This window comes from Panthera onca, chromosome B2 (genome assembly GCF_046562875.1).
Source record: "Panthera onca isolate mPanOnc1 chromosome B2, mPanOnc1 haplotype 2, whole genome shotgun sequence".
NCBI classification, from domain to species: domain Eukaryota; kingdom Metazoa; phylum Chordata; class Mammalia; order Carnivora; family Felidae; genus Panthera; species Panthera onca.
The window spans coordinates 97,125,774-97,140,216 of record NC_138343.1 but is presented as its reverse complement, the minus strand read 5'-3'; the positions used below and the strand labels follow the sequence as shown (position 1 = coordinate 97,140,216).

Sequence of the window (14,443 nt, the reverse complement as noted above, 5' to 3'; positions counted from 1 at the left end):
ATCCCTGGAATATGCTGATGTTTTCCCATTCCTATCCCCACTACAATTGCCAATCTCTCTTGAGTTACCAGTATTAATACCCTGGTTATATATCTTTCCACACTTTTTCCCATGAACATACAAAAATATGTACATATAGATGTACATATCTTTATTATTTTTTTGTTCTGTTTACCCAAATGAGATAATATATTGGACATATTTTTCTGTGATCTTCACCAATACACCATGGATATTCCTCTTCTGATTCTGATAACTAAAAATAGATATAGTCTTCATTCTGACTAGACATTGCCTGGACAGAGAAAAACTATAAATAGGGTCTTTAATTTCATTCAGTCACTAAATTCTCCTGTTAATTCTAGCAGCTTATTCTTTTTGGGTCTTTCTAGGAATACAATCATATCTCCTGAGAAACAATTTTCCTGCCAATGTTTATACCAGGAAGCTCTTCTTAGCTGTATGACTGCTATAATGCCGGGTTACTATCCTCTCTGACTGCTTCCCACTGCAGGCAACTGTTGCTGCTGTCTAAAGCTGCTCTGAGTGGCCTTCAATGAATGAGACAGGAGCTTTCTATGAGAACACCTCAGGATATTTTGTTCAAGTGTCACAGATGGCAGCACAATGCAGCAGTTCCTGATCTCTTAGTTCTCATATACTCTAATTCAAAGTGTCATCTTGTAGGGGCCAAGAGCACACCATCCTAAAATATGCTACTTTGGCATATTATTTTCAATTTTTTTAGAGTTTGTTTTGAAAGAGAGAGAAAGAGAGAGAATGAGCAGGGGAGGGGTAGAGAGAGGGGAGCAGAGGATCTGAAGCAGGCTCTCTGTTGACAGCAGAAAGCCGATGGGGGGTTGAACTCAAGAACAGTGAGATGGTTACCTGAGCTGAAATCAGGAGTCAGACTCTTAACCGATGAGCCACCCAGGTGCCCCTGGCATGTTATTTTAAATAAAAGTTACTTGGGAAACAGTGGGTGCAAGCACAGTCAGACCCTTCTCTCTGCCCCCTGAAAGCAGGAAATAAATCTCCTACATGAAAGGTATCCTTTTCACACTAAGTTTAAAAAAAAAAAAAAAAAGCCTTATCACCAGAGATAGGGACTTTAAAGCCTAGAATGCTATAGAAAAAACCTTGGTACTTTTTACTAATCTATCATCCTAGCCCAAATTCTGCTCAGAATTCCTTACTAATTAAAGCTCCCAAGCTTTAATTAAACTGTGTCAATTCTTCACAGATTTATTGGCTTTTTGTCTAAAAAGTATAAAAATTGCCTTAGTCATTTCTTTGGATCTCAATTTTCATTCTCATTGGGCCTCCATGAGCATGTAATTAAATTTTGGTGTTTTTCTCCTGTTAATCTGCCTTATGTCAGTTTGACTCTCAAACCAGCTGGAAGATCTTAAAGGGTAGAAGGAAATTTTTTTCCTCCCCCACAATCTGTACTCATTTCTTGAACTCACTGTTGTAATAATACGAGCCAAGTTCTCATTTGGTCTCTGGCAACAGGACACAGGCCCAGCAGAGTCCTGTCTGAGCATACTTATTCTGATATTCTCTTTACTCTCTGAAAGAGGTATATTCTTGGAGAGGATTTCTCTGACCACCCTGTCTAATGAGCTTGTCTCATTCTCTATTAAGTTATCCCAGTTTTATTTTCCTTTTTTTTTGTTCTTTGTTTTTGCAGTTTTACTTTCCTTACAGCACCATATTGGCAAATTTATTATTTATTTGACTTATTGACTTATGTCCCCCCAAAATAGACCATATACCACACTATAAACTTGATGAATTTAGAGAATTTCCAGTCTTATTTGCCCTTAGCTCTCTAGCATGTACAACTGAAAAACACCTACTAGACCTTCAACAAACAAGTGTTGAATCAACAAATGTTGAGTTTTCTGGATAATAGTCTATATCATGTTAAGGTAATTTCTTTATTCCAACTGCTCCTAGTGTCATTAGGTTGCCAATGATCTGGGCAATTTTTCAACTTAAGGGACAGATCCAATTATTTAAAGTGAATGAGGTTTCTGAAACTCAACATACTTTTAAAAATGTAGATACAATTGCAGAGCTATGACATAAACAGAGACAACTCTCTAGGTAGATTTTTATCCTTCTACCTCAATGTTCCAAATCTGCATTTGCTAGAGATGAACTACCATCTACTTGTTTTAGCTTTTTTTTTTTTTCATTTCTTATAAAGGCTTATCTGAGTTTCATTTCAAATATTGTAAAAATACGTTTTTGTTTTGTCTTGAACTTACTGGAACTTTAGGGAAATGAGGGAAGAAAGTTGCAGGTCACCCAAAATAGGTCATGAAAGGCAGATTTCAGCCTACTTACTACGTTATTTTGTTTTAGAGAGCTGACCAGTCCCCAAATGGTGTGACCTTAGTGCTGTGATCTGCCAAGGTCTTTTGTCTGTATTCCACTCTACTACTTTATCTCCCTCCGTTTATCAATCCATACACGTGTATGGTCAAACTGTCAAGTTGATATCAAAATCATGACGTGAGGCACTTGTTAATGGTTGCCTAGAAAGGCATTTTCAGTGGTTCACGGTGAGACGTTTGGTAGGCTGCGACAGTTTTGTTTCGAATGCGGGCACACCCCCCAAAACTCGCCGTTTAACTTTTGTCCCCGCAGCAAGGCCGCGAAGACCATTTCCGTTGTTCCTCCCAACGCTCCAAGCCCAAGCTGCTTGCAAGAAAGACAGGAAGCGCCCACCCCCGCCCGAGCCCCTAGGTCCCGCAGCACCACGGCCGCAGCCAGGCGGCGACGCGCCCTCCCGGTGCATTATGGGCGCTGTAGTCTGGCCGGAACCTGCTCGCGACCAGAAGTCCCGTGACTGCCGCCGCTCCTCCGCCGTCTAGCTTGCAGTCCCCCTCCGCGGCCTCAGCTGGGCTTTCCGAGCCCAGGTCGCGGCGTCCCAGAGAGTCAGCTGTTTTTCCCCTGGGCATAAGAGGCGGAAGCCGAAAGGACGCAGGGAGGGGCTTCGCGCGCTGGGTGAACGCCCGTCCTACGTGCTCGTTCGCTTCGCGACCGCTGTGCGCGAGCCCGGTGTCCCCGCGGCGGGCAGCAGCGGCGGCGTCGGTGGAACTCGGAGGGGGCGGCGGGAGTCCGCGGCGGCGGCGGCTGCAGCAGCGAAATGGCGGAGACCGTGGCGGACACCCGCCGGCTGATCACCAAGCCCCAGAACCTTAATGATGCCTACGGGCCGCCCAGCAACTTCCTCGAGATCGATGTGAGCAACCCGCAGACGGTGGGGGTCGGCCGGGGCCGCTTCACCACCTACGAAATCAGGGTCAAGGTGAGGCCGTCTTTTCCCCTTCCAGGGAGACCCCCCCTCCCGCCCTCCGTGGTCGTCCCCAGCCAACCCACTAGCGAATTCCCTCTGGTGGCTACAGCCGCCCCGGCCAGGAGCCCCGGGCTGACTCGGTCGGGCAGCCTTGTCCACGGGCGGGGTCTTGGGCCAGGGCCCTTTTTCATGTAGGGTTTGGAAGGGGGCTGCGGAGTGAGCTGAGCCCAGCACTGGCCCTGGGAGAAGGTGCTCGAAGAAGAGGGCGTGGGTTGAGCGCCGCTTGCCCCTCAAGCAGCTGATCTGGGAATGACATTTGAGTTGGAAAGGTGTAGATCTTTCGAGAACGCTGTACTTCATCGGGAGGGGAGCTACATGTGATTGAAAGGGGGTTTGCGCAAAGTTGAAGTTTTCCCAGTTTTCTTTTCCCGGAGACTTTTTCCAGAGGTGGCCAAGCTGGTTGTTCCAGGCCCTTCCTGAGCTACCAAAGTAATCTAGGTTGTACACTTTTCTGAACAGAATCTAGTGGCAGCTCACAAAAGCCTGACGAATTTGGTAGGGCTGAGCCTGGCGAGAACGGAGAATTGACCTTAGCATTCTGGGCCACAGTCGTGCCAAAGGCTGAGGTGTGGCAAGTGTTGTCTACTTCCCAATCCAAAATTACAACTGCCTTAAGAAAGCCTATTCATTTAGGGATCTTGCTCTCTTAATTTCGAGATTTGCACTTCACTGAATGAAGGAATCAGCTGAAGTAGAAACACACTTATAATTTCATAGCTAGTATTTGATGGCAATAAGTAATTCAGATGATTTGAAAGATGCTAATTGAGAATAATGCTTCACTTTCACTGTAGTTCACAATTAAAGAACTTGCTCGTGTATGGAAGTATCTTTAAAAATTAATTACATAAAACGAATCTAGCTGTTAAAAACGACAACAAACTTTTATTAAAAATTAAGTATAATAAGAATTTCACTTCAGAGTAATCGAAATTTACATAACAAGTTACTATAAATAAATTGAGTAATTTCTCATTAACTTGTGCACTTTCGGCGTGTGTGGTTTAAAAAAAAAAAAACCAAAACCTGTAATCTACCATCTTAACGCTTTTTAAGTGTACAGTTCAGTAGCGTTAAGTATATTCATATTGTGACACTTATGTACATAAAAATGATTTATCATGTATTGCTATGAAAATGTTAATGATCAAGCTTTAAGATATGAAACTAACAGTTTAGTGTTATAAGCCACCCTTGTGTCCCTTTGGATGTGTAAAATGTGGACCATAAGCAGTCTTATTATAGTGAAATTGCAAACTCCAGGCTCCAGGATACTTAGCGAAGTACTTTACCACATAAGCCTAGTGAAAAAGGCCTTCCTTCCTTTCTTTCTTTTTTTTTTTTTTTTTAAACTTTTGGTATGATTTTGGATACATGACAGATTGTTCACTAAGAAGAACTTCCTCTTATACCCTTATTTACCACCATGTTTTCCTTTCTTGTGCTAAAACAGAACTTGGTATTCCTGTTTCTAAACTTCCATAGCTTGTGCTTCCTGTCATGCAACTGAAGCAAAATCTCCTGCCTACACTTCCTCCATTTAATAACTTTGTGTTTATGTTGCTGAGTGCAGGGTATTAAGTACACTCTAGTATAGCTTAATTATTTAAAAAAAATACATCTGATACTTTACTGAATAGCTGATGTGGCATTTAAAATATAGTGTTCATTTGTATTTTTGAGACTAATTTTTTTTAATATTGGTTAATGAGTTATGGAATTAATAAAGTATACACCCACATCGGTTTTTTGGGGGGAATGATGTTTATAGTCATAAATGCAAGTATCCTCTAAAAAACTGTGGGTTTCTAATGCTTATGAAATGCCACTGGAGTTTTTCTTAATATATAATGTGTTAGCTTGAAACTTAGGATACCATATAGTAAAGACAATAGGTTTTAAGGAGCATGTGATTTTTGAGAGTAATTACAATCTTGTGTTAAGGGAGAATGGCCAGCGAGATGAATAGGTAAATCATTTTGTAATTTTATTTATTACTGCCTTTCTAAACTGTTGCTGCTGTCCCTAGCCCCTACTGCCTGCATTTTGCTGTTGAGTTGCCATGTGGAGTTTGGGCCCTTAAACTATCTTCTAGTTACTCTCTAATTCTGGTCTTGAGAAAAATGTTCAATTTTATAGGCTCTGATTGAAATTACTCTAATTTACAGAGTAATTTTATCTAGATGGTGGCACTTTAGAATGCAAGTTTCCCAATCTCCATTTATCTTTTGGTTTAAGGGTAGTGTTTAAGACTATTAGGATCACTTGATTAGTATCTCTGGGCTTTTGAAAATAATTGGTACATTGTTAATGTTTTTAAAAATTGTTCTAATGGGTAGGTACAGCAGAGAGCACCATAAATGATGAAAGGTTTAGGAAAGCTCAGGGTCTAGAATTATTTTGTCATATTAAAGAGAAGTCTAAAGGGGAAATTCAGTCACTGTTTATGAAGTTTGTACTATAATGTAACCTTAATTTTCTGGGGATTTTGAATTAGTTAAGATCTTCTGTTGTAACTAGAGACAGTTGTCTCAAACAGGAATGAAGTTAAGGATCTTTCTTGAGCCCTGAGTTCAAAGAATAGATTTATCATTTATTAGCAGAATAAGGTACACAATCTAAGTTCCACTTCCCCTCTGTAAAATAGGTATGCTAACAATAGCACCTACATTGTAAGACTAAATGAGATAATGCACATAAGTCTCTTGAACATTGACTGATAATACTAAGTGTTCGAAAGTTACCTTTTTCTAAATGTGGGTATCTTCTAATTTAAAAGGCAGTTATCAATTAACTACATTTTCTGTATTACTGTGCAGTTGAATTAACTAAAATTGTTAGATTTTCTTGGCATGGAAGTTTACTTTCATTGAGGCAAGCGTGGCATAGAAGAAGCCGTCTTGTTTAGTACTTAACCAAGTAGTTTGTTTGTTTTAAATTTTTATTTTTTGTGTGATTCCATGTAGAAAGTTGTGATGCCATTTGGAAGGTGGTAAATTGCATATTAAGCCCAAAAATATTGAGTAGAGTATTTCATATTTTAAGGTACCACATTTCCTATGATGGTACTAGTATTTTTTCCAGTTTTATTGAGGTATAATTGCTATGTAATGTTCATGTTTAAGGTGTTCAACAGAATGATTTGCTATATGTATATATTATGATTACCGCAGCAAGTTTAGCTAACATTTAACTCCTCATGTAGTTCATATAGTTACAGAAGTAGCCTTTTAAAATTGAGGCTTATTAAAATATAAAGCTGAATAGTAAAGTTTGATAAACATTTTGACAAGAAAGATGGTCAGTAAAAGTATCATCTTGATAGTGTTTGCCATTCTAAACCTGTATTGGTGATTTTTCTCTAGGCGAGTCCACTCTTTTTTTTTTTTTTTTTTTTAAAGATTCTTTATTGATTTTTATTTGTTTTTTGAGAGAGAGAGACAGAGAACAAACCGGGGAGGGGCAGAGAGAGAGAGGGAGACATAGAATCTGAAGCAGGCTCCAGGCTCTGAGCTGTCAGCACAGAGCCCGACATGGGGCTCAGACTCACAAACTGTGAGATCATGACCTGAGCCGAAGTCAGAGGCTTAACTGACTGAGCCACCCAGGCACCCCGAGTCCTCTCATTTTAAATTGGGAGTTATTAATATCCAGGTTGGAAGCTGAGAAATAAATTAATTCTTAGACTTGTTTTTAGGATTTATAAGAATGTATCATTAAAGGGCCAAAGTAATATTTTAAAGAATCAAGGTATTTTAGTGCCAAAGGACATCTGCAGTATCTATGCAGCTTTCTCAGTTGGTCATGAGATGTCTGATACACATCTTTGCTGCTGGCTAAGGTTGACATCCAGTATCTCCGTTAAGGAAGGGCATGTGGGGGCACCTGGGTGGCTCAGTCGGTTGAGCGTCCGACTTCAGCTCAGGTCATAATCTCACAGTCTGTGAGTTCAAGCCCTGCATTGGGCTCTGTGTTGCCAGCTCAGAGCCTGGAGCCTGCTTCGGATTCTGTGCCTCCTTCTCTGCCCCATCCCCCCTTTCAAAAAAAAATAAACATTAAAAAATAAAAAAAATAAAAAGGAAGGGTATATAACTAGCTTTGAAGATTCTGTTCTTACTTAGTCCATCCCTTAAGTTGGGAAGAGGGAGTGGCCTTGCTATATTGGGTTATTAGGGACTGTTCTATCTGTATTGTTCATTTTAGTACATCAGGGACCCAAGGCACAGAAGGTTCTCTCTTACCCAAAGTAAATTATCTAACTAGTATTAGAGCCAGGGTTAGATTTGAAGTATTCTGGTCCTGGTTCAGAACTGCTTCACAGCCACAGTTCATTTAATTCAAAACAGTACATTAAAACCTTTGTTATCAACAGCCTACTGTTGGAGCATCCTCAGGTGTCTGAACCTTTTGAAGGAAATCCCATAGTTGGCACTATGCAGTAATCCACAGTAGGTCAGGTGCACGCAGGAGAGAACAACTGCAAAGAGCTTGCTATTAAATTTTGTGCTCTGATGAGATGACCTGAAGAGAAAGTGTTGTTGACTGGCTAATGATGTTATAAAAGAGATTTTTTTTCCTGTGTGTGTTGAAGCTGAAGAAGAGATTTATAACTTGAGTGCTTATTCTGTTCAAGGCATTGTGCCATATATATATATGTGCCATATATATACATGTATGTGTATATATATATATATATATATATTCATATATATATAAATATGGAATGCTTCACGAATTTGCATGTCATCCTTGTGCAGGGGCTGTGCTAATCTTCTCTGTATCGTTCCAATTTTAGTATGTGTGCTGCTGAAGCGAGCACTGTTAAATCTATATAATGTGATCTTTGAGGTAACTAAAGAGAACAGATAATAATCCTGTTTTGCAGATGTAAAAGCTGGGGTCCCTGTTGATCCTTTCTTGTCCTTCCTTCATTCTTACTTTTTGTTCCAGTCCTACTGAACTACTTGTATCTCCTGAAGAAGCTGAATTCTCTTTTATCTAGGCCTCTTGTATCTATACACTTCTTCTGCTGTTAAAAACAGTCTTTCTGGGGTGTCCAACTGGCTTGGTTGATGAAGCATGTGACTCTTGACCTTGGGGTTATAGGTTTGAGCACCACGTTAGGTGTGGAGATTACTTAAGAAAATAAAATCTTAAAAAAACAAAACAAAACAGTCTTTTCTTTAGTGGCCTCATTTGGCTACTATTTCTTGTCCTGTAGGGCTTAGCCTTACTGTCACCTTTTTAGAGATTTTGTTCATCCTTAGAATTTAGACTGGATTTCCTTCTTGTGTGCGCTTGTAGCCCTATTGGGATTACGTTGTTTGCTGGTGTGTGATTTCCTTTAGTTCCTGTATCTTCCAGTATAAGCTCCTAGAGGACAGGGACTGTCATTATCACCCTTACTCAATACCTGGCACTGCGCTTGGTGCATAGTGACATTATGAATAAGTGAAATTTAGGAAGGTTAAGTAACTTGCCCAAAGTCATGGGTATTAAATGACAGAACTTGGATTTGAATCTAGATTCTTCTGACCTTCAGAGCCTGTAGTGAACATTCACCTGGAGCTTTGGACACTGTTGAGATTCTCATTTCATTAGGTAGGGGTGGGATATGGAAAGTGGGAGTTTAAAAAGCACCCCAGCAAGAGCACTTAACTGGTACACAGCAAGGCTTGTTCCTGGTTGCACCATGCTCTCTGTCTCTGAGAAGTATGAGAAAAATATATGGAACCACAGTGATTGGTAGCCATGATGGGATTTAAAAAGGCAAATTCTAAATAAATAGAAATAAACAAATCAACAACTAACCAAAACAAAACAGTGCATCCTGACAGAGATCCGAGAGCAGAGAGGAAAACCAATGACATTTGCCAAAGATAGAAAACTGTTTTTGGAGGGGAGGCAATTTAGATAGTAGCTGAAAGCATAGCAACTTGTACAGCTTAGGTTTTTGGGAAGAAGGGGAGGATTTTACTGTATTCGGCCAAGACAGATCTCTTCCCCCTTGCACCATCCTTGTCTATATCACTGTGTAATCATGGAGGTAAGCTGGGAGTTCAGAAAATGCAAAATATATATCCATATAAGAAATTACTATATTTTATTAGTATTGCCGTTCTGTCTTTAAAGTGGAACAATCTAAAAGCACTTAACCTTTAGCTATCTTGGTGATTCTTTGTTCATAGAGATTTTCTCTCTCTTCACCATCATAATCATGCTTACCAAAAAAAAAAAAAAAAAAAACTGAACTGTTGTTTTTAGATACTTTGATGTTGTACCATATTGTGTTGCTTTTATATAAGCAGACCCAGCAATTTTTTGAATATCAGATAAGAAAGATGGTGTCCAAGAAAAGCAATACTATAATCTTGGTACAGCTGTTTACTGATTTATTAGATGACTTGAGGCTTTCAACCAAAGTTTTACTTCCTTAAGGAAATACTTAATTTAGAGCCTAGGAATTTTGACATGATGGTAAAGTGGGACATTTGATGTAGCTTTTGCAAGAAAGGTTGTATCAGTTAGGATACAGTTTGGGCCGTTCTCATGGAGACTTCAACAGTAGTTTATTTTTTTACATGAGAGGTCTCAAGGGCAGTCCTGGGCTGGTACATGACTTGACTGTCTGCTTCCAGCATCACATCCATCTTCTAGCCAAGGGAAGGCATATTCCTGCCCAATGCCCTTTCCCACAAAGGAAGCTGGGAAATTTAGTCTATCTGGGCAGCCTTGTGAAGATAGGGAGAACACTGTGCTTTGCCACAGTAGCAAATAAGTGATTGGGATTAGTTCCTGTAAGGTGTGGCTTTAGCAACATTCTGATCATCTTTCTTCATTCTTTCCTTTTTTTTTTTTTTTTTTTTTTTTTGTCTTTGCCTGATACTTCAGAGTTTAGAGAGAGTTCATTTGATTTGTAAGAAATAAAATTGATTTCTCATTAGTTTTGACAGTCTTCAATGTGAATGAGTTCTGATCTCTTCCTGAGAATTAATTTTGATGAGTTGAGAAAGGAGACAAACATGAAGATATGGCATATCTGGTACAGGGGTGTACCATGGGATTGGGGTTGGATTAGAGATACTGAAAACAGATGATTAACCTTTTTTTCTTTTCTTTAATGGCTGTATAAAACTATGTAGGCAGTTAGGACTAGCATTTTAACTGATGGCATTGAATGAGTATATAATTTGAGCCACGAATATAAATGAGTGAGATCAGTATCTCTTATCAGAGAATCATATGAAGACTTAAAATAATTTTTATAAAATTACTTTGTGTCTCATAATATCGGAATGGGCACTTTCTAATTCTTTGCTCTTTATACTTTGATTTTATCACTGATAAAAGCATCTACGTTTGCTTGGCTTTCCTTAAATTATTCCCACACCTGCCACCTATAGATTGCTTGCTGTTTTTCCCCATTCCCGCCTTGTGGGATGTTGGTCTATTCCATAGTAAGAAACAACAACATTTTGGGGCACCAAGGTGGCTTAGTCAGTTAAGTGTCCTACTTTGGCTCAGGTCATGGTCTCATGGTTCACAAGTTCAAGCCCCGCATTGGGCTCTATGCTGACAGTTCAGAGCCTGGAGCCTGCTTCGGATTCTGTGTCTCCCTCTCTCTCTCTGCCCTTCCCCTGTTTATGCTCTGTCTCTCTTTCTCTCAAAAATAAATAAACATTTTTAAAAACCCAATATTTTGACAAGTGCAGTCTACTTAGATTTACAAATGCAATGACTTAAGATATGTAAACTCATTATAAAGTCAAAAATATTTCATAGTTTAACTAAAGAGGGGCACCTGGCTAGCTCAGTTGGTAGAGCATGCAACTCTTGATCTCAGGGTCGTGAGTCTGAGCCTTATGTTGGGCTTAGAGTCTACTTAAAAAAAAAAAAAAAAAAAAAAAGTTGGGTACTTTACTTAAATAGGCTGTAGAGGATTATTTTTCCAAACTGAATAGAAAATTACCAAAAGACTAAGTCACTTTAGCTGTTCAGATATAGGTCAAGATTAATACCACTAAATGACCAGTGCAGTTTTGTTTTTTTTCTTTTAAACTGAGTATGAGAGAAAGGAACCACATAGTCTTTGATACAGTGGTTTATCTTTGTGATCTTATGCCTTCTCATATGAAGGCACCAACTTCTAAAACTAGACAAATGTAAAATTATGAGTACTATATGGTGAATACTGTAGGTTATTGGCTTTTGGTTACAATTTAACTCAGAAAAGGTGTCATGCTTATTGTTAGGCCTCTGACCCTCCATAATCCCAAGCAAGGTCTTGGAAGCAATAATATCTTCCATTTACTGCACACATTAGGAGAAAAGTACTTTGAGTTTAGCAACTTGTGATTCCAGGTCTCAAAGTCTAAAATATTTTTAAGTATTTCGGGCGATAAATGTATAACTACACAATTTCTTCTGATGTTACATTTTTTTGTTGTTGTTGTTGTTTCTTGGTTTCTATTTTGAAAAGAAACCTGCATGTTAACTTCAGGCATTTATTTATAATGAGCAGGAATAATTTGTTCTTTTAAAAAATCCAGATCCATTTGTGACAGGATAGATTTTAAAAATCCCAACTTAGAAGACTATGAAGTAAGGGCAGCTGGCTGGCTCAGTCAGTAAAGCATGCAACTCTTGATCTCAGTGTTGTGAGCTCGAGCACCACGTTGGGTATAGATATTACTTAAAAAAAATTTTTTTAAATAAATAAAAGGCTATGAAGTAAAAAAATACATGTATCAAATATGTAAGGCACCCAGAGCTGCTATATGAAGTAAGTTTAAGAATGTCAAAGCTAAGGAAGCATTGTAGAAGAATTCTAATTATATAAAATATGGTAAAACATTCATAAAAGTGAGAAAGGCTTTATAGGTTGGAGTAGGCCATCAGTTATGAATACAGTTCAGTGGATTATTTAGAAGGAATATGTTCTTCGATTTGCTTTTCACTAGAATTTTGGATATGCCTTTGTCTAAAAGTGTTCTAATATAGTAGCCATTAGCCATGTAGGACTGTTTAAATCAAAGTGTTAGATTCAAACTTCCAGACATCTATTTGTCCAGTTTCCCTGGAATGAAAGTTGACTTGTGTTAGTTCATTATAAGTGATAATTGGCCTTGAATATACAGGATGGTTCATATATGAAGGAACCAGTATATATATATATATATATATAGGGCTTTTTCTCCTGAATTTCTTTAACCTTTTTGCCCCTTTTCACTGTGCTTGTAGTCATTGGTCCCTCCATAGTCTGTTCACTGTTCCTCTGTGCCAAACTCCAAGCATGCACTGATTTCAAACACACCCTGTTCTCTGCTGATTAAGATAGACAAAATTGGGGGCTCATCTGTCTCTTGGTTTTGGCTCAGGTCATGTCCCAGGGTCATGGGATCAAGCCTTGCATTGGGCTCCATGCTAACAGTGCAGAGCCTGCCTGGGATTCTGTCTTTTTCTCTATCTCTCTGCCCCTCCCCTTCTCGCTCACGTGTGCATGACGTTTTCTCTCTCTCAAAACAAACACATTTTTTAAAAATGTATGAAAAAAATCTCTAATGCTTTAAGAAAAAAAGGAGGAGGGCACCTGGGTGGCTTAGTTAAGTGTCTGACTTCAGCTCAGGTCATGATCTCATGGTTCATGAGATGCTAACTGACTGAGCCACACAGGTGCCCCAAAAGAGAAAATTTCTTAATCCAGCCAAAGGTTACAAACTTTTCCTTGTAGGATAATGGTTTTATATTAGGAAATTGAGCACACATCTATAAATTGTAGTTAGACTATAGCTTAATATAGCTTAACCGAAAGAACTGGGATGAGAGTAAATGGTGCCATTCAGAATGCATAGAATTTCCCTTTTCTTCAGTCCTGTACAGGTAGATGTAAAATCTGTGTGGTTCAGACAGATTTCAGTTGTATTTGCTTTCAGGTCTGTAGAGAGCCCCAAGGCCTTCCCAGGATATTTACATTAGGGCCCCTGAAGTAATTTCCTATTCTGCACTGAAGTTGGGTCTCTTACAGGCCTTGCTGTGGCCAGTGAAGAGGAAATGCTTCCCAAAATCCCTTCCTGCCCCACTTCCTCAAGGGTTTTTTATGAGGGCCTCAGAAAAAGTCTGTTAGATTAAAACATTTTGAAGTCTTTATGACTAAATTCTCATGTAGGCAAACTAAAAGCAACTCACCAGTGGATATTACGTACAGATTTTAAAGCACTTTCGTAAATCAGTGTTGTTCCGCACTATACACTTTAATACCTTCTTTTCTTAAATACCTGAAGTTGGTGAGGAGTCCGCGTTGGCTGCAAAGGATTGAACAAGCTGTGAAGCAAAAACAGCTTCAGGTGTAGATTCATTGAAATGTCCTAGAGAACTTCCATTTTTATAACTTCCTAACTTAAATTCTTGGTTGTTGTTATAAAGATTGTTTGAATTGTTGCAACACTTTCTTTTAAATTAAAAAAAAAAATTTTTTTAACGTTTATTTTTGAGAGACAGAGCATGAACAGGGGAGAGGCAGAGAGAGAGAGAGGGAGATACAGATCCGAAGCAGGTTGCAGGCTCTGAGCTGTCAGCAGAGAGCCCAATGTGGGGCCTGAACTCACAGACTGCGAGATCATGACCTGAGCCGAAGTTGGATGCTCAACTGACTGAGATACCCAGGGACCCCTCTTTCGCAATTTTTAAAAAAATTTACATCCAAGTTAGTTAGCATATAGTGCAACAGTGATTTCAGGAGTAGATTCCTTAATGCCCCTTACCCATTTAGCCCACCCACCCCCACAACCCCTCCAGTAATCCTCTGTTTGTTCTCCATATTTAAGAGTCTCTTATGTTTTGTCCCCCTCCCTGTTATTATATTATTTTTGCTTCCCTTCCCTTATGTTCATCTGTTTTGTATCTTAAAGTCCTCATATGAATGAAGTCATATGATATTTGTCTTTCTCCGACTAATTTCGCTTAACATAATACCCTCTAGTTCTATCCGCATAGTTGCAAATGGCAAGATTTCGTTCTTTTTGATTGCCGAGTAATACTCCATTGTGTATATATATATATACACACCACATCTTC

At 39.1% G+C, this 14,443-nt stretch overlaps 1 protein-coding gene and 1 non-coding gene across 2 annotated transcripts in view; one reads left to right on the top strand and one right to left on the bottom strand.

Moving 5' to 3' along the window:
- The first annotated feature begins 2,860 nt into the window (after positions 1 to 2,860).
- SNX3 (sorting nexin 3) overlaps positions 2,861 to 14,443 on the top strand; it is a 50,293-nt gene continuing 38,710 nt past the window's right edge. Inside the window, exon 1 of the mRNA XM_060616321.3 lies at positions 2,861 to 3,322. Within this exon, the coding sequence (XP_060472304.1) occupies positions 3,161 to 3,322 (162 nt within the window). The 5' untranslated portion in view covers positions 2,861 to 3,160. The remainder of the gene's footprint in view (positions 3,323 to 14,443) is intronic.
- On the bottom strand, positions 8,083 to 8,189 carry LOC132668176 (U6 spliceosomal RNA). The gene has a single exon (XR_009605522.1). It is a non-coding gene; the product is annotated as a U6 spliceosomal RNA (small nuclear RNA).